The 21,520-nt window shown below is 43.6% G+C and overlaps 9 protein-coding genes across 9 annotated transcripts; 3 read left to right on the top strand and 6 right to left on the bottom strand.

The window, feature by feature from the left end:
- Positions 1-951: 951 nt before the first annotated feature.
- K450DRAFT_244223 (uncharacterized protein) lies at positions 952-2,323 on the bottom strand. Its single transcript, XM_051589545.1, has 5 exons — positions 1,792-2,323; positions 1,645-1,724; positions 1,391-1,581; positions 1,255-1,328; positions 952-1,197 (listed from the first exon to the last, which is right to left on the bottom strand). Exons 1-5 carry the CDS (start codon positions 2,032-2,034, stop codon positions 1,048-1,050), a joined length of 738 nt encoding a protein of 245 aa, XP_051443946.1. The 5' UTR covers positions 2,035-2,323; the 3' UTR covers positions 952-1,047.
- K450DRAFT_244217 (uncharacterized protein) lies at positions 2,324-4,347 on the bottom strand. Its single transcript, XM_051589544.1, has 5 exons — positions 4,055-4,347; positions 3,739-3,986; positions 3,575-3,663; positions 2,559-3,506; positions 2,324-2,494 (listed from the first exon to the last, which is right to left on the bottom strand). The coding sequence occupies exons 1-4, from the start codon at positions 4,308-4,310 to the stop codon at positions 2,678-2,680; spliced, it is 1,422 nt and encodes a 473-aa protein (XP_051443945.1). The 5' UTR covers positions 4,311-4,347; the 3' UTR covers positions 2,324-2,494; positions 2,559-2,677.
- A 111-nt stretch (positions 4,348-4,458) lies between these two features.
- Positions 4,459-5,831, top strand: K450DRAFT_244209 (uncharacterized protein). Its single transcript, XM_051589543.1, has 9 exons — positions 4,459-4,524; positions 4,606-4,656; positions 4,730-4,860; positions 4,941-5,052; positions 5,130-5,200; positions 5,279-5,407; positions 5,468-5,527; positions 5,592-5,662; positions 5,738-5,831. Exons 1-8 carry the CDS (start codon positions 4,482-4,484, stop codon positions 5,646-5,648), a joined length of 654 nt encoding a protein of 217 aa, XP_051443944.1. The 5' UTR covers positions 4,459-4,481; the 3' UTR covers positions 5,649-5,662; positions 5,738-5,831.
- On the top strand, positions 5,789-6,217 carry K450DRAFT_244207 (uncharacterized protein). The gene has a single exon (XM_051589542.1). The coding sequence runs from the start codon at positions 5,928-5,930 to the stop codon at positions 6,162-6,164; it is 237 nt and encodes a 78-aa protein (XP_051443943.1). The 5' UTR covers positions 5,789-5,927; the 3' UTR covers positions 6,165-6,217.
- A 352-nt stretch (positions 6,218-6,569) lies between these two features.
- K450DRAFT_244201 (uncharacterized protein) lies at positions 6,570-9,796 on the top strand. The gene is made up of 10 exons (XM_051589541.1): positions 6,570-7,071; positions 7,168-7,332; positions 7,393-7,476; positions 7,538-7,900; positions 7,982-8,065; positions 8,137-8,500; positions 8,570-8,633; positions 8,712-9,168; positions 9,230-9,490; positions 9,554-9,796. Exons 1-10 carry the CDS (start codon positions 6,838-6,840, stop codon positions 9,623-9,625), a joined length of 2,148 nt encoding a protein of 715 aa, XP_051443942.1. The 5' UTR covers positions 6,570-6,837; the 3' UTR covers positions 9,626-9,796.
- On the bottom strand, positions 9,735-11,797 carry K450DRAFT_244198 (uncharacterized protein). The gene is made up of 5 exons (XM_051589540.1): positions 11,665-11,797; positions 11,505-11,601; positions 10,729-11,440; positions 10,317-10,658; positions 9,735-10,231 (listed from the first exon to the last, which is right to left on the bottom strand). Exons 1-5 carry the CDS (start codon positions 11,776-11,778, stop codon positions 9,958-9,960), a joined length of 1,539 nt encoding a protein of 512 aa, XP_051443941.1. The 5' UTR covers positions 11,779-11,797; the 3' UTR covers positions 9,735-9,957.
- A 1,189-nt stretch (positions 11,798-12,986) lies between these two features.
- K450DRAFT_244187 (uncharacterized protein) lies at positions 12,987-15,520 on the bottom strand. The gene is made up of 12 exons (XM_051589539.1): positions 15,294-15,520; positions 15,014-15,221; positions 14,847-14,955; positions 14,603-14,787; positions 14,447-14,529; positions 14,286-14,386; positions 14,105-14,213; positions 13,888-14,036; positions 13,590-13,819; positions 13,454-13,523; positions 13,263-13,390; positions 12,987-13,197 (listed from the first exon to the last, which is right to left on the bottom strand). Exons 1-12 carry the CDS (start codon positions 15,480-15,482, stop codon positions 13,040-13,042), a joined length of 1,719 nt encoding a protein of 572 aa, XP_051443940.1. The 5' UTR covers positions 15,483-15,520; the 3' UTR covers positions 12,987-13,039.
- A 9-nt stretch (positions 15,521-15,529) lies between these two features.
- On the bottom strand, positions 15,530-17,667 carry K450DRAFT_244171 (uncharacterized protein). The gene is made up of 8 exons (XM_051589538.1): positions 17,552-17,667; positions 17,399-17,478; positions 17,175-17,331; positions 17,005-17,075; positions 16,173-16,935; positions 15,947-16,089; positions 15,843-15,877; positions 15,530-15,777 (listed from the first exon to the last, which is right to left on the bottom strand). Exons 1-8 carry the CDS (start codon positions 17,642-17,644, stop codon positions 15,635-15,637), a joined length of 1,485 nt encoding a protein of 494 aa, XP_051443939.1. The 5' UTR covers positions 17,645-17,667; the 3' UTR covers positions 15,530-15,634.
- Positions 17,668-17,830: 163 nt separating this feature from the next.
- K450DRAFT_244159 (uncharacterized protein) lies at positions 17,831-21,518 on the bottom strand. The gene is made up of 9 exons (XM_051589537.1): positions 21,292-21,518; positions 21,068-21,136; positions 20,860-20,999; positions 20,603-20,796; positions 20,409-20,538; positions 20,237-20,338; positions 20,058-20,163; positions 18,038-19,980; positions 17,831-17,960 (listed from the first exon to the last, which is right to left on the bottom strand). Exons 1-9 carry the CDS (start codon positions 21,335-21,337, stop codon positions 17,871-17,873), a joined length of 2,820 nt encoding a protein of 939 aa, XP_051443938.1. The 5' UTR covers positions 21,338-21,518; the 3' UTR covers positions 17,831-17,870.
- Positions 21,519-21,520: the final 2 nt, after the last annotated feature.

Here is a 21,520-nt window from a genome sequence, read left to right as displayed (position 1 = left end):
TGATGATCTGCGCCTCTAGAACGTGTTGCAATGCATAAGATACACAACGAGACAAAGATCATCTCTGATTAGCTTCAAAATAGCGTCCAATACAACTGGTTTTCATACATCCACTGGTCCAAACTTTCGGATCAAAAAGTTTCAACCAGGCGCCAGGTTGGCGTAATGATCACTTCATAGGAGAGACTGATTTGCAGGCGCTTGTTGACATACAAAGTCTCAGAACAACTTGTATTAGCTCTATTACGCCAGCCCAATTAACCCCCCCCCCCACAATTCACCGCTGCTCTACTACGAGTTTGATCTATGCACGTCCAATATATCCTGGTATAGTAAAGTAATGTATTTATTTCACGGAACGTGTATGTACAGGTATGTGTGGAGGGAGGGTTAGTATGTGTCCTTGGTGATGAACTTGATAGCATTGGTCAAACGATCAGGAAGTCTAGATTTATGTTCAGATGTCATCTCTCGGTACCACTGTATGAGAGGGCGCGCCAGAATAGCTTTGCCATTGGATAAGTTAAGTAAAGCAGTGGCGGCTGACACTTGGTGCTGGAACTCGTCTGTAAGATTGTTTTAGGATATCGCTCATGTCAAATAGTGTCCAAACCTGTTTAAATAAATTGCTTACCAATAGATGACGCATTCATTGACAGAGCTTTAGCCATCTCGGATCTCAATCCGGCGAGGCCTAGTTTATCTTCAGGAGCGTCGTACAATGCGTTTCTTCCCAAAGCACCTGGTAAGTACATAATTAGCGTGAGGCTACATAAGATATATCATAGGGCGAGGATGCAGCAAGATAATTGCGCATCCCAACGTACCGATCAGCTCCAGGGCAAAATCAATGTAAAACGCGTCTTGTAGTAATGGGTACGCCACCATGGAGATAAATGATTGATACGTAAACTCCCAATCTCGGTATTGATAGTAAACCAGCTCAGTGGCCTTCAAAACATTAAATCGATGTTCTTGAAATTTGCCTGTGTCAAAAAATGACGGGTCAATACAACTTCAACATAGGACTGTTATGTGACGCGCAGGTCACTTACCAGGGTCTTGATCTTTCAGTTTTGGAAACTCAGGGTGCAGAATGGAGCTACTCAAGTCATCGAGAAAGTCTACCAAATTACCAATTTGTTGTAGGGGAGGCCATTGGCAGCATTTTTGAAGGTGTGCCAAGGAAATAACGATCTTTGAAAAGAAAGTTAGTATATATGTTTATGTACGTTCACGCGCCGTTATACTCACTCTTCGATCATGCAGGTGATCTTGTGCTAGTTTCTTTACAATCAACTGGACACTCTTGAGTATCAAGTTATCCGCTAAAGCCAGTAAAAGTTAGTAACAGTCATATGTGGGTGTTGATAGTGCTTGAATGCATTACCAGGCAAGGGTGTCGGTTGAGTACTTGAAGTCAAAACTAGTGTCGAGTTCCATGAATACGCAAAGTTGGCCAAAATAACTACAGGCCGAAATGTTGGTGTGGATTCGCGCAACAGATCGTAACAAAACACTCGAGCCCTTCCCAGATCATCCGCCGCTTTGCATAGATTGATGAATATCCGACTAAGGCGACTACATATTGTGAACAGTCAGTTAGTGAATGAAGGCAGTATGGTATAAGTCGAGTTTACTTACCATGCTTTGCTTGTATGAGCAGACAATTGTGTTATAGTTGTAGTTGATAGCCAAGTGCAAAGGCGATCGAAAAAACGAGTCTAGTAAACAGAGTTAGTTAGGTGGTGTCAAGTCAATCTAAGAAAAGTTTGTCCTAACTCTACATACCGTGGGATTGAGGCTGCTTAGCGCATACAAAAACCAGATCAGTCGCTTCTCTCGAACATCCAGGCTATCCGTAAGCGATACAACCAGCCATTCAGAAATACCGAATTCTTCTTCAAATATAATACCAGTCTCTGGCATCACATTGTGAGTATCGAGTTCACTGCATACCGCATCCAGAGCGTGCAACAGTAAATCCGTTTTCAGCGTAGTGTATATCCGAGCGCTCTCAAAATGCTGAACCATGTCTTCAGGAATCGATGTCAATGTCGACGTCAAAATATCTTTAATTACTAAGAGACATGTCAGTAACGCTACAGTTGCAGAGTGACGATGCTGGCTGGTGCTGAAGTATTTGCTTACATTTGGTATAGTCCGTTATTGGAACGACGGCTTCTTTATCATTATCTTGGACTTTCTTGCGAGGTTTCTTAGTCACAGCCTTAGCAATTTCAGGGATCTCCATATCAACACTGATACTTTTTCGCTTGCGGGGTGATATAGCAGGAGCCTCTGTAACGACTACCTTCTTCGCTCGAACATTCTCTTTGTTAACCTCAGCCGATTTTATCTGCTTAGATGGCGTGAGAGGGCTTTTGGTAATTTGTGGTATATCTCTTTGTTCCAAAGCAGTATGAGCTCCCTGCCGTTCTGTTCCTCCAAACGGAACCTCCTTGTCCATTAACAGATCAACCCCATTCGTTATCTAAATGGTAACTTGATTAGAAGTCGGCGACAGTTAAAAATGCTGCCAAGGAATGATTACTTACAACATCTTGAATAGATCCACGTAACTGCTTCTCAAGCTCGTCAATTCTAATGAGGAAATCAGTCGTCTTGTCCTGCAAGACATCCTAAACGTGAAACCATAGGTCAGATACCGAATGGGTCAAGATGAAAACATTTGACTAAAACATACCTTTGCTTTTTTGAGGTACTTGTTTTCTACCATCGCCAATTGATATTCAGCGTGAAGAGCCGCGAACTTATCGGCATTGGCTTCTTGTTTATCGCTGATACTGGTAGTCACAGCTTGAGCTTTCATTCGATTGGCTTGCTCGTGTGCCTTGGATAACTCGGTCTGCAGGTCGGCAAGCCGTTGCTCGAGCTGTTGAACTTTGGTAGTGGCGTCCGTTGACTTTTTGTTAGCTTCTATGGTTCTCTGCAATTTCTCATTTGTTTGTTTGGATTCCTTCAACTCTGACTTCAGCTTTTCTATCTGGTTGTTCTTCTCATTAGCCGATTTAAACTTCTCGTCCAACGCAACTGCGCGATTAGTTTGTTGCAATAGTTCTTGTTTGACTTGTGCCAGCTCCTTCTTAAATGCCTCTACTTTTTTGGTGTGATTCTTGGCATTCTCGGTACTTATTGCTGTAGCGATAGCGTCGTTCTTTGCTGAAGTGGCATCGTCGCGGTTTTGATCAGCTTCTACCTTCTCCTTCAGACTTCGCTCCGCATGCTCCAATTGGTCCTTCAATTCATTAATTTCCATTTGATGGTTTAGATTCATTTCGAATATTTGTTCATTCAAACTTTCGTTGGACTGAGACAATTCGGAATTTTCGTCACGCAGATCAGCTATTTGCTTTTCCAACATGTCTACATTTTGTTGTAAGTTGCCCAATTTCGAAGTGGTAGCTTGGTTAGATTGTTGTTCTGCTTTCAGTGCGATGCTGTTGCTTTGTGCCTGCGCCTTGTACTGGTCTGTGAGACTTCTCCTAGAGGTGCAATGTAATCAGCGATTAAGTCACATAAGCAGCAGATCGCTTAGGTTATGCCCACTTACAGTTTTATCACATCCTTTCTCAATTTTTCGTCTGGTGTGATTCCTGCGCCTAGTTCAGCGTTCTGCGCTTTCAATTGCTCACAAAGCATCTACAATGCCACATTAAACGTTAAAAACCGAAAAAGTTCACCCTTCATGGGAATTATGTCGTTCGACTTTCATACCTCATAGCTTCGTTTAGCACTCTCTGCCTTTTCCTTGTCTTGAAGAGCTTGGTCGATCTCCTTGCTGATCCGATTTTTCTCGATTTTAACTTCTGCCAACTCATCCAACTGCTGTTGATGAGCTTTCCGGAGTTTTTCAAGTTCCATACTCTGGTTGTCAACTTGCTTGGACGCTATTTCCTTTTCCTTAACCAGTTGTCGAATTTGCGCCTCCAACTCGATTACCTTTTCATTGGTGACTTGGTTATCTGGGGGAGTAAAATCCTGGTCAAAAATGTGACAATTGTAAGCGGTAATAATGAAGATTGAGTCATACCAGAGCGCTGCTTCTCTAGAATCTTCAGTAGTCGACTCGTGCTGATGATGCGTTCCTTGATACTCTGGATTCCATCGTTGTGCGTCTTTTCTTCCGCACCTTTGGGCTCATGAGTGGAATCTTCTTCTACTTGCTCCAGCTTTAAGTCTTCACCCCTGGGCACGGAGAGCCCATTAACTTCAGTATCTCCATTACATTCGATTGCATTTCCTTCCGTGCTCTCTGGAGGTTGTCCAGTACCGTTTTGAGGTTGCATGAGGTAAACTGCTGGTGCAATTTAGAGTACGTCGAACTTTCAAAAAAAAAAAAAAAAAAGGAAAGAAGACACCGACTTCGCTCAGCGGAAAAAAGTGACTGCTTACAATCTTGCAGATCGCGTGTGCAAAGTATGATAACGCGCCAAACTTACTGCTACTGCGCTTCGGCCATGACTAAATCAAATAAGCCAAGGGCAGTTCGAGATGCGGATGGTAAGCGCTCGACCTGAAAATGCTGGTCATAAGTACTTGGCAATTAAACTTTCTGTCTCTCGATTTCCCTCGCTTCACCAGCGGATCTTGTCCTCGGGTATTTGCGTAAAACAAACCGCCCCTACAATGCCAGTAAATATCTTTGACATAGTCCAACGCAGCTAAATTTTCTGAGCCTAATCATAACTTCAATTCACCTCTGCAGCCGATATACATACGAATTTGAATGGAGCATTGACCAAAGCCAGTGTAACCCATGCGTTGGACAAGCTTGCCGAACAAGACCTAGCCATATCCAAGACGTATGGTAAATCCGTTATCTACTCGATTGCACAGGTAAAGTGTCATCCAAATTGATCCTCAATGCGTATTAAAGAATGTGGCATGTTGGTTAAATGCACGTTTTACTGATGCAGGATGATGAAGAGGTCGTGTCACCGGCGGAACTTGGGCAACTCGACAACCAGATAGAAAGGCTTACACAGAAACTCAAGGAATTGAAGGAGAATCATGTTAATAAGGTCAATGGTGCGTAGCTGTGTAGAAGAAGATGATCTTTAATTTTTGGGGTCCCAACGGCTATGCTGACCAACAATATGTTGTAGAATTGAAGAAACTGCACAGTACGTTGCCCACCCTGGAAGCTCAAGAACAACTATCACAATTGCGAGAACAGGTGAGTATCTGATCTGATATGATCTAGAACTTCGTTATGTTATCATGAAATTCATCACTAACGGACAAAAACGCAAAGAATTTGGCAACGACCGACCGGCTAGCGCAACTTCGAGGCGATAAGGACCAAATTAGCTCTGAAGACAAGGCACGCATTGAAAAAGAATACGATACGAACTTTAAACTATGGAGAACCCGAAAGAAGCTAGTAAGTCAATTTAAACCCATGCGGACTTCAGTAGTTATGTATTACTAACGAAAGCCAAAGTTCAATGAAATCTTCAAAACCGTGACAGAACATTTACCGGGCAAATTGAGTGACTTCAAGGTATACATTTACGGACATCGAACAGTAGAGGCCTGCACCATAACACTGTTTTTGCCTTTTTTAGGATGAACTAGGTATAGATGAAGATCCTATCCCTATAGAGTCAATGCTTGTGGAATGAGCCGATGAAAATGTGTAAATAGTAGTGCTCTGTAAAGTAAATCATATTGTGACGGAGGATTTGAATTAAATGGTCATAAATTTTCATAGAGTGAGTATTTATTACTACTATGAAGGAAGGCACTCAAGGAGACTAGTTTTTCAAAAAAGGTTCAGAAAAGAGCCAACACCAAAATTTACACCCACAAATTTCAATGTCGACTTTGTTCCGTTTTCATAAAGGAGAAGTAGTATAAAGCTCAAGCTCATGTAGACTCTCGTTTTTTATTTCATTTCTACCATGTATGTTATTCACTCCATTGTCGCAGCGTTACTGACAGCCCATGTGGCTATTGCGAACGTTTTACCATCCGAGCCATCACCTGGCACGGTATGGACTTCAGGCAAAGAGCATGTCATTGAATGGGGGACTGATACCTTGGCTCCTACCCTGGATGACGACTGGACCAACTTCACCATAGGTAGGTGTTGTAATATGATCAATGGATACCAATGGGGTGAACTAATGGCCTCTTAGATTTCATGACGGGGGACAATAACAAGCAGGTGAAACTGGCCACAGTTGCTGCAGTAAGTATTATTACAGCACAGCTAAAAAATTCACGGTCACTAATTTAATAATATAATAAATTAGGGAGTGGACGCCAGGAAAACTCAACAGTACAAATGGACTGTTCCGACCGTCGATATTCCAGCTCCTATCTACTTTTTCATGTTCACATCGAACTCAGGAAAGCATAATGAATGGACTACTCGATTCACCATCGCTAGCGAGAATGGCACCACCGCTGAAGCTCCACACAAAGATTCAGCCGAGTTCGAGACGAGTGGACGCACCGATGGTAAGACAAACTAGTGATCAAGTGCATATGGTAAGAAATATTTCTAAAATTCCAGTTTGATTACAGGAAGCAGCCCTATTCCATGGGGCATTGGCAAGATAGTGGGTAAAGCAGACAACTCGGTCAATGCAGCTGCTCAACCTTCTAGCGCACCCATGGTAGATGAAGGCAAGGATCACTTCAGCTCGATTTTAATGCAAACACACACCGCTTCTCCTCCCGTTCCCAGTGCTGTTCTAGACAGTGTAAAGCACCAAGCCAGCTCATCATCGAATAAGCTGGTTATAAGCTTTGGCTTTGTGTCGGCGAGCATGGTGGGGTTGATGGCTCTGTTGTAATAAAAAAAATATGTGCGTTAATACAATGTTACACGAGAGTCCACTTTTTTGTATCCAACCACACTCCGGCCTTCTGCAGATACCCGTTCTTTTGCCTCTTTGTAATTATACCCACTCTCCTCTAATGGCTGAGATTATCAAGGAGGGTTACCTGTCCATTAAAGAAGACGGCCTCAGGGCATGGATATGGTCCAAGCGCTTTTGTATTTTACGAGATCAGACCTTGACTTTTCACAGGAACGAGGTAACAACTCATCTTGAAATGGAAAATCTGATGACACTGCCATTCTTTGACCAATATGTGCTGATGCTTCTTATCTGTCGCCGTATTCTTCTTTAGCAAACTGGACAATGCGTTGCTCTTATATTTTTGAAGGAGATCAATTCTGTAACGCGTACCGATCTCAAGCCATTCTGTTTCGAGGTCGTCACAAAAGACAAGACATATTACATCTCTTGCAAGAATGATGAGGAAGTGTACTCTTGGATGGACGAAATTTACAACGTATGTACCTATTATCCTACCTCTCCGATTTGAAACAATATAAACTCATACCTGTTGTAGCGATCCTCACTTGGAACTTCTGGCCCAACCAACTTTGTTCACGAAGTCCACGTTGGTTTTGACCCTATCACTGGCGCATTTACTGTAAGTTATCCACATTGACTACTTTTCATGGTTTTCCTCAAGCTGATTGTATTGTCATTAGGGCTTGCCTGATCAATGGACCAAATTGCTTAAAGGCTCAGCTATTACAGCTGAAGATGCCGCAAAGAATCCACAGGCCGTTTTGGATGTTTTGGAGTTCTACACTGAACAAACCAAGCGAGAGCAGGACGAGTATGGTTCTTCGACTTTGCGTGGAGCGGTTGAAACTGAGGATCGATGGATGGGTTTGATGTCAGACAACCAATCGTCCTCTAGCCATGGAAGCCCGCTGCGATCCGATTCATTCACAGCACATAGACCTGCTCCAAAGCCTGGAAAGCAGAACGGTTACGATGATAGATCCAATGGCAGAGGTCCTGAAAGAGATATCAATGAAATGATGGATGAATTGGCTGTCAAATCCGTATGTTAGCGTTTATCTGGCTGTGATATGTATACCGTACAGAATGCTGATGCCGTTGGTTTTTTTTTTCGTCACATTTAGGTCCGTGCTCCTCCACAGCGACCACCTCCATCAAGATCACCCGGTCCACTTGAAATACCTAGAGAACCCAAGCCTTCAACATCTGTACGTCTCTCTTCCACAGCATTTTATATGTCCAATTGTTCTTTCTTTTGTCTAACTTTTCGTATTCCCAGACTGGCTACTCACCTAGGGATGTAAGCCCTACCAACAGACAGCCACCGCAAGCGCAATACCCCCGTCCTGGAGACCGCACTCCTCCCGCTGGCAATGGAGCACAGCCTCACCGTTTGCCAGTCAGAACCAGCAGTGTGCCATCTCCTCGTGATCCATCCACTTCTGAGCGCACTGCCCAAGATAGAGAGCAACGTGAACGCCGAGATCGCGACAAGGAAAGAGAACGTCAGAGAGAGCGGGAACATCGTGATAGAGAAAAGGTCAAGGAGGCTGCTACCGCTCCTCCTCCCGCTCCTACTCCATCCAAGAAGCAAGAGCAGCGCATCAGCACTATGACCGAATCTCAAATTATGGAGAAGCTTCGTAAGTTGTTGAAATAACCAATGGCACTAGAAAAGACGCTCGCACACTAACTGAACTTTTACCTTATAGGCTCTGTCGTCAGTCCAGGTGATCCTAACGAAAGTTTCAAGCGAATCAAGCGTGTTGGTCAAGGGTATGGATAAATGCACACTTTTGATATCTGCTCTTTTTCGTATTGCCAATCTAACCTATATTCCGCCGCTCCCATCAGAGCATCTGGATCAGTTTATGTCGCTGTGGAATTGTCCACCAACAACAAGGTCGCTATCAAGCAGATGGACCTTGCACTTCAACCCCGCAAGGAACTCATTGTGAATGAAATTCTTGTCATGAAGGAATCCCAGCACCCTAACATTGTCAACTTCCTTGACTCTTATTTGGTCAAGCAGAGTGAATTGTGGGTTATCATGGAGTTCATGGAGGGAGGTGCATTGACTGATGTTATCGACAACAACACAATGACTGAGCAACAGATCGCTACTGTCTGCCTTGAGACTACCCGTGGTCTCTACCATTTGCATTGTCAGAACATCATTCATCGTGATATCAAGTCTGATAACATTTTGCTTAACGCTGCCGGTCAAGTCAAGATCAGTGATTTTGGTTTCTGTGCCAAGCTTACTGATCAAAAGAACAAGCGTGCTACCATGGTTGGCACTCCCTATTGGGTAAGTATGGTCTTAGCCGGCCCATATGCGTTGATGGTATTAAATATCAATTCCTCTACAGATGGCTCCAGAAGTTGTTAAGCAGAAGGAGTATGGTGCCAAGGTTGATATTTGGTCTCTTGGTATTATGGCTATCGAAATGATTGAAAATGAGCCCCCGTACTTGGATGAAGAACCTTTGAAGGCTCTTTACCTTATTGCCACCAACGGCACACCTACCCTCAAGTCCCCCGAAAAGCTTTCGCGAGAACTCAAGAGTTTCTTAGCGGTTTGTCTATGCGTTGATGTCCGATCAAGAGCTAACTCCACTGAGCTCCTTGAGGTAAGATGCTTTTTTCGATGAGTTGAACGACATGGATGAAATTAAACTAATGCCTGTTATTAGCACGACTTCCTCAAGAAGGCTGGATCCATGGATCTGCTTGCCCCATTGGTGAAATTCAAGAACAAGCACTAGATGATTTTTTAGCAGTACTTGCTAAAATCCACTCCTCATACAAAACCAGACGTGCATTGAATGCTCTTTCCTCGTTGATGGAGGGATGGAGAAAATTGAAAAAAATTATTTTAAAACCTTCATCGGTACACCACTTCAAATATTCTATTTTGTTTCATACTGTGCTATTGTTCTTCCCCCTTTTTTTTAGTTGAAATAAGAAACCTTCGAGTTTTGTTGCATAACCATAATGCTACATTTGTGTGTATATGTAGGATATCTACAGATGGATATAATGAATCTAATGCTATAACCCATGGTTGGTTGGTTGTCTGTCTGTGTAGATATCTACTTTAGTTGGCCATGCTTGCCTCCTCTTGTTCAACGGTTTTGGCAATGATCACAACTTGGTTGAGTGGTTGCTTGGGCCTGGATGGTTCACGAATCCACCAACTCTCGATGAAGTTTGCAAAACAGATTGCGGATACCATGATGAACACAAACTGCCATCGCAACCATTGTGGAAAGTATTCTGCCCCGAGAGCCCAGCTGTATGCAGTACCACCGAGAGCTGGTCCAATACCACGAACGCCAGCAGCCAGTGTCTCAGCCAGACCATTGATGAAGCTTAAATGTAGAAAAAAAAAAAAAAAAGGGATCAGTACAATTGGGTGGGGGAATGCTCCCGTTGCCAGTTATCATGCACACTTACCCTCGCTTATCCGAGTTGGCGCCATGGCTCGCCACGAGGATCATGGAGCTGGTGAACATAACGGAGACAGTGGCTGACTTCAGGAACAGAATCGTGACCAGAACTGTCCATAACGCTTGGTACATTTGTCTTTGCGCAAATTCTCGAATGAATCCTTGCGAAAAGAATACAACGGTGGCAACAGCCAGCATAGTTCGAAATAGTGGAATGGTCCCGAAACGACGCTGGAGGCGAGGATAGACGATAACTTGCATGAACATCATACCCACACCTGAAATGGTGAGAGCCGTTCCTAGTTTCTTGGAATTGAATCCAAGACCTCCCGAAGTGACATCGGATGTGCTGGAACGACAAGAAAACTTAATTAATACCAAGGTTTTGTCCTTTTCCGATTTCAAATCAAGTTACTCACGTCCATAGAGCAAACAGCTCGGTTTCCATGATGACGGTGCAGCAAATCAAAACATAGGAGAAAATGACCTTTTGGATGTCCGGAGTGAGTGCAGCGAGATAGGTTGATTTATTGTCCTTGACAGGAACAGGAGCATCGTCTTCTACCCCATTACCATAATTCAACTTTTTGTTTTTGCCGAGCAAACCAGTCGTCTCATCGGCAGTAGCATTGGCTGGACTTTGAATATGAAAGCGTTCTTCGAAATCGGGTGCTCTTCTGCCGGGCAGGGTCTCCTCGAGATTGAAATATCCGAAAATGGCGCCAGTTAAGCAGAATGTCGAGCCCATAATACACGGAAGTGAATATGGGTAAGTTTGGAAGAAATGAGTCAAGGCAGGATTGTTGAGCCATTCAAATAGACCGGGAAACTGATCAACTGGTCGAACAAACAAAGCTCCAAGCATGGGACCTGCCACAGTACCAACACCCATGGTGAGAGGTAAAAGACTGAAGGCTCGAGCATGATTGGAATGATTTGTTATTTCGGCCACCATACTTCTGATAATTCCAATATTGGCATTGACGGCTCCGCACAGCGTTCTTGTGATTAGAGCGTACTTATAGTTTGTAGAGAAACCAAACAATGTATTAGTGATGGCTGTTCCTAGCAAACCAATGAGAATGATGGGTCGACGGCCAAATTTATCAGAGATGGACCCCCAGAATATAGCTAAATGGCATGGTTAGCTCTTATTTGCACGTTATATTTGAGTATTTTTTAGCAGTTGACATACTTGTAAAGAATTGCGCGATGCAGAAGGAACTCGCCATCCAGCCGAGGTAGTAACCGACATCATCCGGGTTATCTGATAGATGAAAATCTCGAACCATCTAAAAATATGGTGGTCAGTGACAGGTTAGGATATGATCAACAGTGTCTGGAATAGTACTCACAAATGGTAGAAAAGGAAAACACATTGTTGCTGCGATGGGTTCGGCCAGCCGTACGGCGCAGATCACGAGGAGTGATTTCCATGGCAAAGGTGTAGGCGATGCTACCTGGACCATGTTGGGTATTAAACACAAGGATAAGACGAAGAGGTCTTAGAAAGAAGGTGTGGAATAAAGGTTTTTATTGTTTAGGCTATACAAAAAAAAAGCTTCACATTGACGCCATGGAATCACCCGCATCACGCAATTTACGCTATTACGCGATTCTGCCCCTGCATCACAGCATCGTCCGTAGCACACACTCAAATATTTTGTTGAGACTGAAAATGATGTGCAATCTTTGATTTTCAGTTGTTTGTACCGTCAGTGCTCTGCTTCATTGCTTGTCCATCGCTTCTGAACAAGCTGAAATCTAGCATTCTACAATAGCCAGTATCCCCAAATTTTGCCGTAGAGGAGGTCAATTAAGGAGCCGCGTCAATAAAAATAGACTTTAATCGGAAAAATCTACGTGTCCAACTACCGAAGACCCACCTGTTGAAGTACTGTACGCTAGCAACCTTATTATTTGCAGTGATGTACAATTGGACTTTTTATGAAGATGTTATAACAGTCAATGGACACATTCAACACAGTAGTGGAGTACATGGCCATACCCCCTAATTTGAGCTTCGACAATTGATTTAACCTCCACAACTGGCCCGCAAGGTCTGTTCCATCCGCGAAGCAGTTGGAAAAAATCAAGGAGCGAATAGAGGATATGTCAAGCAAAGATGGAGAATCTATCCATGTCCCTGGAATGCGTTTTGGTACATTATCTCGGGTAAATAACGGACCATCCACGATTTTTTATTTGCATGCATGCTCTGATTGACGACAATGACTCAGCCTATCTACAGTTTTTACTATTATCATTGCATGTCTCTATTGGTAAACTTTTGAAATACATCCAGCGATCCATCATTAGCGTGACCCTCAGCTCTTCTTTGTATACGTGCGATAGATGATTCAATGTGTCTCTGGTAAATGTAAGGGATATCCGCATCTTCTCGTATCGCCGTTCTCGCCGCCTCCCTAATCGATACGACGACGGTTATCAGCATGACATGAAAAAAAAAAAAAAATCCAAAGACAACAATGAAACTATCATTTACCGAAAGATACTGTTCAAATCTGCACCTGTGCAGAACCGAGTTGCTTCAGCAATGTGTTCAACAGAAACCTCTTCTGCTACCGACATTCGAGACATAATCAGTTGAATGATATCCCGCCTATCTTCTTTGGTAGGAAGGTCAACATGAAGGAGTAAATCCAGTCGCCCTTAAGAATGACTTTCAGTAAACAGTTCAAGCGGTCAGTGCGCTCAGATGAAGAAAAACTAACCTGGTCGTAAGATGGCATCATCAATCTGGTCGGGTCTATTAGTACATCCAATGACAAATACGCCTTGTCTGCCTTCCACACCATCCATTTCATTAAGCAGAGTACTTAATAGACGTTCATTGACGCTATTGCCACCTTCACCAGCATCCCAACCTATATGCAGCGAGAGGTAGAAGAGTAAGTATTGTATCTTACACTACCCCCATCCTCACACTAACCTCTCTTGCAGGCGATAGAATCCATTTCATCAATAAACACAATACAAGGGTTAACACGCTTTGCGGTTGCAAAAAGGTTCCGAATGGTAGCTTCTGTTTCTCCCAAATATTTTGAAAATATCTCTGGCCTGTATTAAATTGTGTCAATGAAACAACAATCAGAACAGTCGAAGCTAATTACCGGCACTTACCCTTTAATGGTAATGACATTCATGGTGGATTCAGAAGCAAGTGCCTGCACAAGTAATGATTTTCCACATCCTTAAAAAGGGTCTGGTTATTGTAATTCGATTGCGAGTGATGATTTCAATGGCTATTTAAATATACCTGATGGACCGAAAAGCAGAATTCCAGATGGCGGCGGGATACCCAATTTTTTGTATGTTTCGGGGTTGCTGATGGGCAACAAGACCGCTCGTTGTAACTTTTTCTTCAGTTTTGCATACCCACCTATATCGGTCCAAGAACGTTTGTCAATGGTTGTTTCGAAACCAGCTTGTTGAGATGGCGCAGAGTTTTCCAAGGCATATTCAACATCATGCCATTGAATGGTGATGCTGAATTATACACGAGTGTGCGTTAGCGAATGACAAATCAAATGGTTTACACTGGGTCAAATGCGTACTCATTATCGGTTTTGTCTGCTAAAGATAGAGAATTCAATGCTGCAGAAATATCTTGGTCAGGCTGGCTAGCCTTTGGCCTCCGCATGGAGTGCAAGGCAGCTGACCTTAGTAGAAGTTTGATATCCTTTGCCACATAGCCGGATGTCCTCTGAAAGACAATATACTATCGTCAGTGCCATTGTGTACAGTATTATGAAAATGTGGTATTTTTGGTACCTGGCTTATTCGAGAAATGACAGCTTCCAAGTTGCTGCCCTCATCTTGGATATCAAACTTGACATTATAGTATATCATTAGTGCTTTCAAAATCGATTCACGCTGTGGTCTGGATAAGGAGGTCATTTAGTTGCGATGATTAAAAAATGTGCAGAATATTCAATAATAAAGGGATAGTTGCCTTGTGGGTATAGGTACATGCTCATGCTGGTCGAAAATATCGAGAGACCTCAATGGTTCCGGCAACTGTTTCAGTCCAGTCGCCAGGCCAACGACAAACACCTAAGCCAATGGCTGTCAGTTATAGATTCTTTGAAAACATCTTATGTCAAATTAGCATACCCGTTCTTCAGGTTGTATGCTCTTGATTGATCTGCGCAATAACGAGAGTATGGAGTTTCGACTGGCGGCTTCCACCTTTGAATCTGCATGCATGTAATTTGTTAGCGAGTACTCCAAGGCATCATTTGATAGTCCCAAGTCGTGAATGGAACTAACCAATTCTGAAAAGGTCGAGCCCTTTGATCAATATAATCGAGGGCGAATTCGCTCTAGCGCGCTTAAATGTCAAATACAGAGTGTTGAAATGCTCAAAGCTAGGTTCGTCAAACTGTTCGGAGAAAGCCAGTAATTCTCGTATATGGTAGTGATATGTAGCGTATTTCAAGTTCCTAGCAACATGTCTAAACAATAGAAAGTTTATCAACCTAGTCGCGAGGTTATACATTTGCACGATACTTACTTGACAAGCGTGGTTTTTCCAACGCCGGAAATACCGTGGATCAAGATAGTTTTGGTAACGGGTATATTAAGAGCTTGGAAGGCAGGCAGCATCTTGTTTGTAGATTCATCTACACAATATAACTGAGCCAATGCAAAATAGGCTGTGGCATAATTTTAATCACTTACAAATAACATGGGAGATCACATTATAGAGCTTCTCCATACCACCACACGGAACTTGGTTGTCATCCTGATCGGATTCAGTGACCGTCATTCGTGTGTGATTGCGTTTTATCAAGAATGAGCCCGGTACTTGCGACCCATTAATGAGTTCGACCGTTACCTGAAGCTCTCTGCCGCCAACTAGCTGCTCAAAGTGCTGGCCTACTGTGACCTGTAAGGCACATGTAAGCATTAATACAATGCGTCCAGTTTATTGCGCCCTACACTTTTATGAACGCCCTACCAAATGATTTGCTAGTCTGCGACTGAGGATGGATTCATAGTCTAGTACTCCAATTTCTAGTGGATTCGAACCGTCATATCGATTGCGAATGGTCACTGGCGATGGATCTTTGGCGCGAAGACAGAAATGCACTGACTGAGCAGCCTCATGTTTCTGTCTTGAAACCAAGGTGCAATGTTCAAGTACCATAGCTAGCTATTGAGGCGATATGAGAATGCAAAAAGAACAGCAGGCAATGTTGCTTCAGTTTTCAACACGGTTGAATTTTTTATTCTAATTTTTTAAAAGAGGCGGGGATGTTTTGAATGGCGGGCGAAAATTTGATGTGGAATAACGTCGACTTATTTAGGACCAAGCATATCCTCAGGTCTGACCCATTGGTCGAATTGTTCTTCGGTAAGGACACCGAGCTCGAGAGCAGACTCCTTGAGGGTGATACCCTTCTTGTGAGCGTTCTTAGCGCACTTGGCAGCATTGTCATAACCTACCAGATGGAAGATACTGAGTTAATCACAACCTTTGCAGAGTATCACCAAGATGACAACTTACCGATATGGGGGTTAAGAGCAGTAACCAACATCAAACTGATTGAAAGTGCATATACATGTTAGAACCAAGTTGCAATTCGTTACTCCATCCATGTCGGTGCATACCTCTCGTTCATGATCTTCTTGATCTTCTCCTCGTTGGCTTGGATACCGACAACGCAGTTCTTCTCGAAAGAGACGCAAGCATCAGACAACAAACGAACGGATTGAAGAAGGTTCTTAATCATGACAGGCTTGAAAACGTTGAGCTAAAGTAGAAAGAGAACCATATAAATGAGAGGATTAATATATATAGGATTTCCATCCAAACGTGCTCAATGATAAAACATACCTCAAAGTGACCGTTGGAACCAGCAATGGAAACAGTGGTGTTATTACCCATGACCTGAGCGCACACCATAGTCATAGCCTCACACTGGGTAGGGTTAACCTTACCAGGCATAATGGAGGAACCGGGTTCGTTCTCGGGCAAGGAAAGCTCGCCAAGACCGCAACGAGGACCGGAACCGAGGAAACGAATGTCGTTAGCAATCTTCATCAAAGAGACAGCAACAGTGTTAAGAGCACCGTGAGCTTCAACGACGGCATCGTGAGCGGCAAGGGCTTCGAACTTGTTGGGAGCAGTCTTGAAGGGCAAGCCGGTGATCTCAGCAATGGCAGAGGCGACCTTCTCATCGAATCCCTTACGGGTGTTAAGACCAGTACCAACAGCAGTACCACCTTGAGCGAGCTTGTAAAGGTTGTTCAAAGATCCGTTAACACGCTCAATACCCAAGCTCAACTGAGTAACGTATCCAGACAATTCTTGGCCAAGGGTGACGGGGGTAGCATCCTGCAAGTGAGTGCGTCCAATCTTGATGATGTGGTTGAACTCATCCGACTTGGCTTGGAAAGCGTTGCGCAAGCTGGTCATAGCAGGCAAAAGACGGTGTTGAATTTCAATGACACCAGCAACGTGCATGGCGGTAGGGAAGGTATCGTTGGAAGACTGGCTCATGTTGACGTGATCGTTAGGGTGAACAGGCTTCTTGGAACCCAATTCTCCGCCCATGAGCTGAATAGCACGGTTGGAAATGACTTCGTTGACGTTCATGCTAGAGTAAAAAATTTGATCATATGGGTCAGTATGCCTAACATTAGACGAAAGTGAAACGCGAGCTTACTTGGTCTGGGTTCCAGAACCAGTTTGCCAAACGACAAGAGGGAACTCTTCAATTAAGGTACCGTCAATGACCTATGTATCTCAATAGCATGTCAATATAGATATTCTACCAAATCCACTCTTCTCTGACAAGTCCAACCAACCACTGCTTCCAAACACACCGAATTTTACCTCGTCAGCAGCGCGGGAAATGGCATCACCGATCTTGGGGTCCAAACCATAGGTGACGTTGACCTTGGCAGCGGCCTTCTTCAAGACACCGAAAGCACGGATCAAAGGCTCGGGCATACGCTCACGGGGACCGCCAATATCGAAGTTTTGCAATGATCTGAGTAAAAACATACATGTGAATATAATTAATAGCGGACAGATTCAAAAGTGAATTGAAATCTAACCTTTGAGTTTGAGCTCCCCACAAGCTCTCAGAGGGAACTTGGAGATCGCCAAAAGTATCACGCTCAGTACGGAACTTTTGCTGTTGACAAAGAGCATTTAGTTTTAAGGTTCAAGGCTTTTCTCGCGCATAGGACAATAGAGGGGATACGTACCAAGGCGGAAGCACTAACGCTGAACAAGCGAGTAGTATGACGAGCAGAGGCAGCAGCCTTGATGCTGGCGTTGTTAGTCAATGCACGCAACATGATTTGGTTGAATGAACGAGTCGACAAGAAGTCTGACAGTAAATATCAAGGGACGAGCCATTTTTCTGGGGGTCCGTGTCATGTGATTTTTCATAATTGATTTCTACGACAAAATGGCGGGATTTATTTAAAAAGTTCGCTCAGTTTCGATGCAACGCAAGTTCTTTTCAGCAAGGAAGGCAAACGTTCATAGCAAAGTCATTATTTATTATCTTTCAATTTTTGTTCAAGCATCGTAAGTCAATGATCGCTCCAATATGATTCTAAGTTCCTCAGAAACAATTTCACTGGTGGTTCTCACTGTCAGTCTGTACATCTGTGATTCATAGTTGAAAAAAAAAAACGCAGTTAGTAGATCACCCATGATCTAAAAAGAAATATGCCTATACTTACATGCTGCTCCATGTTTGGCTCCAAGCGCAAGAGCGCTCCAACTTTGCCTGCCTTACCGCCATGAACGACACCAGCACCGACAAAGTTTGAGGGATTTGGATCAACATCATCCAACAGACCAAACCGATAACCATCCAGTATATTTCTAACCGATTCAATGCTGATACCACTTTGTGATCCAGACTTGAAAACAACTTGGCTTTCTCGTGGAGCTCCACCAATTTGCTTCCACCGTTGGAAGAAGCTGTTTCCATCCATGGATTGAATAGGTTCCATGAATTTTGTAAGAACAACCGGTAGTTTAATGAAGAGTCGCTGAGGTCCAGTAGCTTGTGATGTATAAGATATTCGGAGACCAGGTGATTCTCGGAAAAATTCATTGCATTCAATGTTGAGAAGCTGTTGTACTTGAGATCTAGCTTCCACGACATTGGCCACTGGTGTAGGTGATATCACAGTGAGTGCTTCAGTGCTATCAATCTGGGTAGTGAAGTTCTGCAGAGTGGCCCCTGTTTTGTTTCCAAAGTACAATGCCAATCGACCCAAGTGTCCGTGGTATTCTGACTTCAAACCAATTTGCAAATGCATATCTTCAAAGAGAACGCCTTCAGCAGCGCGCTGCAATTTGTGATAGCCAGGTTCAAAACCAGGCGTAGGGACATCATTGGAAGATAATTGTACGTTGTTAGGAGTTGATATAGAGAGGTCATCGAGACCAAGTAAATCAGGTTCGGCAGACATCATGTGCGAATTCCCATTGGTGGTGGTGGCAGGTCTAGGCTCAGGTGCAGTGAAGGACGTGGGTGTGGAGATGCTATCGATCGAACTCATTCTAGCCTTCATAGACTCTCGCCTTTCCAAATTAGCTTCCTTTCCTCCAATAACCCATACTCGTTTATCTTCTGTATCGCCCTGCTTCTGATTCAACTTGATAACTAGGGTGGATTCTCTTTCTGGGAAAGGTGGCATTTCCTCGCAGACAGTTTGAAGCATATCGTCCGTAGGCAAGGTTGATATGGCCATATATTCACAAGCTCTTTGTTGCAGTTCTGAATCCAAAACATGTCGATATTGGTTGAACACAGTTAGCACTTGACTCTTAATCTCGGGGAAGAGATTAACAAACTTGACATAAGTGGTGAGAAGAAGTGCTCTGGTCTGCAGTGAGCACAGGCTGAACTTGGAGTGAACTGCTGTGAATTGTTCAATGGGACTGCATCCAGAAGAGTTGGCAATAAGATGACCGAATTCACCGAGGATATAGCCACCAACTTTGATCATGGTTTCATTGTACTGAGGTGATCGAAGGTAATTGAGCACCGTCTTGGCGGCATATTCTTGAAGGTCCTCATTGTTGGTGACAATTTGAACGACGCGGAACCAAACTTCTTCGCCAACATGGTCTCCAGCAGTAGAAATAAGTTGCAGAATAATATCAACATACCACGAGTAAGCAGTGGCAAATTTCTCGGTCAAAATAGCAATCTTGAGAACCATCTCTTCGCGAAGCGTGTAGTCGGCAATCTGGAGATAGCGAAGCAATTCGGAAATGATGACCTTTGAGTTGGAGGTGTCGCACATGGAGTATAGAAGATCCAATCCGCGACGTCGAACACTAATATCCTTGTCTCTCAAGGACATAATGATGGTCTCTTGATGTTTTTTGATAGGTTCTAGCGAATCTGCACAAGCTGCAAGATGCGCCATGGTTTCCAGACCAAGATAGCGCACATTGGTTTCTTTGGAGGATATGAATCGGCCAAGTAGCACAGCTGCTTGCATACAGATCTGGGAATTGCTATCAAGGTGGATTGCCAAGTTGATGGCTTCGAATAAAACGGCATTTTGAGCATTGTTATGCTGTACGTTCTTGGGGGTATCTTGAGAGTTATTGACAATAACCTGAAGTAGTTCATTAATTTCATTTCGCACAGCAGCATCCTCTATGAGAATCAAGTCAGACTGGTCAGTATGCAGACTACGACGGCGCGTCAGGTTCCTACAGCGGCATGCATCTTACCTGGAGGAGGATAGTATTGTAATAAGCGCAAGCATTTAACTTGAAGCCATGGCGTAGGTACTTTGTAATAGATATAATCCAAGCTGAAATCACGGTCTATCAGAATCTGTAGGTTTTGCATAAAATTAATAACGTGCCAACCGACAATAGCAAAAAAAGTGTGTGATGGCTTAACATACTCGCTTCAGACGTTGAAGGGCTTTTACATAGCATCCTTTATATTCCTCGGGAAAAGTTTGAGCGAATGCCATCACCAAAGTTGTAACGGAAAGAGCAACGCCCTACATTAAAAAAGTGCAACGCGCTGTTAGTACATCTTGATGTAACAGGGTCGACCAATTTTCTACATACCAAGTCATACTCATCCATCAGAGCAATGACACGATCAGCCCAGTCCGTAGCAGGAATAACGTCAGGGTGTTTACGGAAGAGACGGAGCATGGTCAATGCCGCTTTCTTCTGGACAAAGCTTCGAGAAGTACTGAAAAACAATGTGGGTTTAGACCCCAGGTATTCATGACACCGACAACGTATTCAACACTTACGGAGAAATCAGAAGCCTATGTACGTCCAAGGCAAGGGTTTCCGCCATTTCTCTTCCTCCAATGTTGGCAATAGCATGAAGCGCCAAGCAATTATAAATCTCATTCATATCGTCCAAATCTTTCTTGATGGAGTTGACGACCAATCTGACAAGGTCACTGTTTTCGTGGAACAGCAGTGTTACTGCAAGATAACCCTGTAAATGAACGATGTTAACATCCTTTCCAACACTATTACGACGATGGTGCTCCGAACGTACAATTTGTTTCTCGCTGTACTTCGTGCTGGCAATCAAGTTGACAGCCTCCATATGGCCGAAGTCGATATCCCAACCAAGGATATACATGTACAACAGCTTGCAAACGTATTTCTTCTTTTGATAGCCGTTGAGATTTCCCTCTGTTTGTGAACAATGACGGTTAATGGGAGAGCGTCGACTATGGCAAGCTAAAGACGGAGGCATTCACCTTTGAATTTCGAGCGAATGTTGGCCATCTCTTTGTTTATTCGCTTTTCTTCAAGTTCTCTCACTCGACCTTAAAACAGGAAGCATTAGCAAACATAGTATGAGTAGTAAGGCGGTGGGCTTGGAACATTCATCATGATTGAGAAATCCTCGAGATGAAGGATGGTGGGGTGCGGTTCAAGCCTTGTGAGGTGGCAGATGTGGCATGCAACGGTTACTACTTACAATTTCTAATGTCGGCGATGAAAACGGTCAGCCCTCTCATCGACATGTTGACTAGAACCGAGGTTTGCTATCGAAGTGTTGAAAAAAGGGTACAAAGTAGCGAGGAACGGTTGGCTTTAGCGAGGTAACAAGTTTGAAAAAGTCCACGCGGACTTTGAAATGATGGCTTGAGATTAAATTGGCTTGGAAAATAACAGACGCGCACTCCCTCCAAAAGCATACAGCGCAG

The sequence above is a fragment of the Umbelopsis ramanniana genome (genome assembly GCF_025399195.1).
Source record: "Umbelopsis ramanniana AG unplaced genomic scaffold K450scaffold_33, whole genome shotgun sequence".
Classification (NCBI taxonomy): Eukaryota; Fungi; Mucoromycota; class Umbelopsidomycetes; order Umbelopsidales; family Umbelopsidaceae; genus Umbelopsis; species Umbelopsis ramanniana.
Note: the sequence above shows the minus strand (reverse complement) of the source record. Positions and strands in the feature narration are given on the sequence as shown.

What these genes read in the sequence shown, in the direction of transcription:
- K450DRAFT_244198 (XM_051589540.1), bottom strand. Translation starts at nt 11,778, where the DNA reads ATGGTCCAGGTAGCATCGCCTACACCTTTGCCATGGAAATCACTCCTC. An exon ending in CATCGCGCAATTCTTTACAA is followed by an intron (nt 11,441 to 11,504) that starts GTATGTCAACTG and finishes CATGCCATTTAG; the next exon opens with CTATATTCTGGGGGTCCATC. An exon ending in GAGCTGTTTGCTCTATGGAC is followed by an intron (nt 10,659 to 10,728) that starts GTGAGTAACTTG and finishes TTGTCGTTCCAG; the next exon opens with CACATCCGATGTCACTTCGG.
- K450DRAFT_244209 (XM_051589543.1), top strand. Translation starts at nt 4,482, where the DNA reads ATGACTAAATCAAATAAGCCAAGGGCAGTTCGAGATGCGGATG. An exon ending in GGAGAACCCGAAAGAAGCTA is followed by an intron (nt 5,408 to 5,467) that starts GTAAGTCAATTT and finishes CGAAAGCCAAAG; the next exon opens with TTCAATGAAATCTTCAAAAC. An exon ending in GCAAATTGAGTGACTTCAAG is followed by an intron (nt 5,528 to 5,591) that starts GTATACATTTAC and finishes TGCCTTTTTTAG; the next exon opens with GATGAACTAGGTATAGATGA.
- K450DRAFT_244187 (XM_051589539.1), bottom strand. Translation starts at nt 15,482, where the DNA reads ATGGTACTTGAACATTGCACCTTGGTTTCAAGACAGAAACATGAGGCT. An exon ending in GGAAAAACCACGCTTGTCAA is followed by an intron (nt 14,788 to 14,846) that starts GTAAGTATCGTG and finishes TCTATTGTTTAG; the next exon opens with ACATGTTGCTAGGAACTTGA. An exon ending in TCATTTCTCGAATAAGCCAG is followed by an intron (nt 14,037 to 14,104) that starts GTACCAAAAATA and finishes ATTGTCTTTCAG; the next exon opens with AGGACATCCGGCTATGTGGC.
- K450DRAFT_244171 (XM_051589538.1), bottom strand. Translation starts at nt 17,644, where the DNA reads ATGTTGCGTGCATTGACTAACAACGCCAGCATCAAGGCTGCTGCCTCT. An exon ending in GGTTCTGGAACCCAGACCAA is followed by an intron (nt 16,936 to 17,004) that starts GTAAGCTCGCGT and finishes TTTTTACTCTAG; the next exon opens with CATGAACGTCAACGAAGTCA. An exon ending in GTTCCAACGGTCACTTTGAG is followed by an intron (nt 16,090 to 16,172) that starts GTATGTTTTATC and finishes TTTCTACTTTAG; the next exon opens with CTCAACGTTTTCAAGCCTGT.
- K450DRAFT_244201 (XM_051589541.1), top strand. Translation starts at nt 6,838, where the DNA reads ATGTGCGTTAATACAATGTTACACGAGAGTCCACTTTTTTGTATCCAA. An exon ending in TGACTTTTCACAGGAACGAG is followed by an intron (nt 7,072 to 7,167) that starts GTAACAACTCAT and finishes ATTCTTCTTTAG; the next exon opens with CAAACTGGACAATGCGTTGC. An exon ending in GGATGGACGAAATTTACAAC is followed by an intron (nt 7,333 to 7,392) that starts GTATGTACCTAT and finishes TACCTGTTGTAG; the next exon opens with CGATCCTCACTTGGAACTTC.
- K450DRAFT_244217 (XM_051589544.1), bottom strand. Translation starts at nt 4,310, where the DNA reads ATGCAACCTCAAAACGGTACTGGACAACCTCCAGAGAGCACGGAAGGA. An exon ending in GTGCTAAACGAAGCTATGAG is followed by an intron (nt 3,664 to 3,738) that starts GTATGAAAGTCG and finishes GTGGCATTGTAG; the next exon opens with ATGCTTTGTGAGCAATTGAA. An exon ending in AGAAAGGATGTGATAAAACT is followed by an intron (nt 3,507 to 3,574) that starts GTAAGTGGGCAT and finishes TTGCACCTCTAG; the next exon opens with GAGAAGTCTCACAGACCAGT.
- K450DRAFT_244223 (XM_051589545.1), bottom strand. Translation starts at nt 2,034, where the DNA reads ATGGTTCAGCATTTTGAGAGCGCTCGGATATACACTACGCTGAAAACG. An exon ending in TCAACCGACACCCTTGCCTG is followed by an intron (nt 1,329 to 1,390) that starts GTAATGCATTCA and finishes TACTGGCTTTAG; the next exon opens with CGGATAACTTGATACTCAAG. An exon ending in ATCACCTGCATGATCGAAGA is followed by an intron (nt 1,198 to 1,254) that starts GTGAGTATAACG and finishes TTCTTTTCAAAG; the next exon opens with ATCGTTATTTCCTTGGCACA.
- K450DRAFT_244159 (XM_051589537.1), bottom strand. Translation starts at nt 21,337, where the DNA reads ATGTCGATGAGAGGGCTGACCGTTTTCATCGCCGACATTAGAAATT. An exon ending in AGTACAGCGAGAAACAAATT is followed by an intron (nt 20,797 to 20,859) that starts GTACGTTCGGAG and finishes GTTCATTTACAG; the next exon opens with GGTTATCTTGCAGTAACACT. An exon ending in AGCCAAACATGGAGCAGCAT is followed by an intron (nt 17,961 to 18,037) that starts GTAAGTATAGGC and finishes TATGAATCACAG; the next exon opens with ATGTACAGACTGACAGTGAG.
- K450DRAFT_244207 (XM_051589542.1), top strand. Translation starts at nt 5,928, where the DNA reads ATGTATGTTATTCACTCCATTGTCGCAGCGTTACTGACAGCCCATGTG.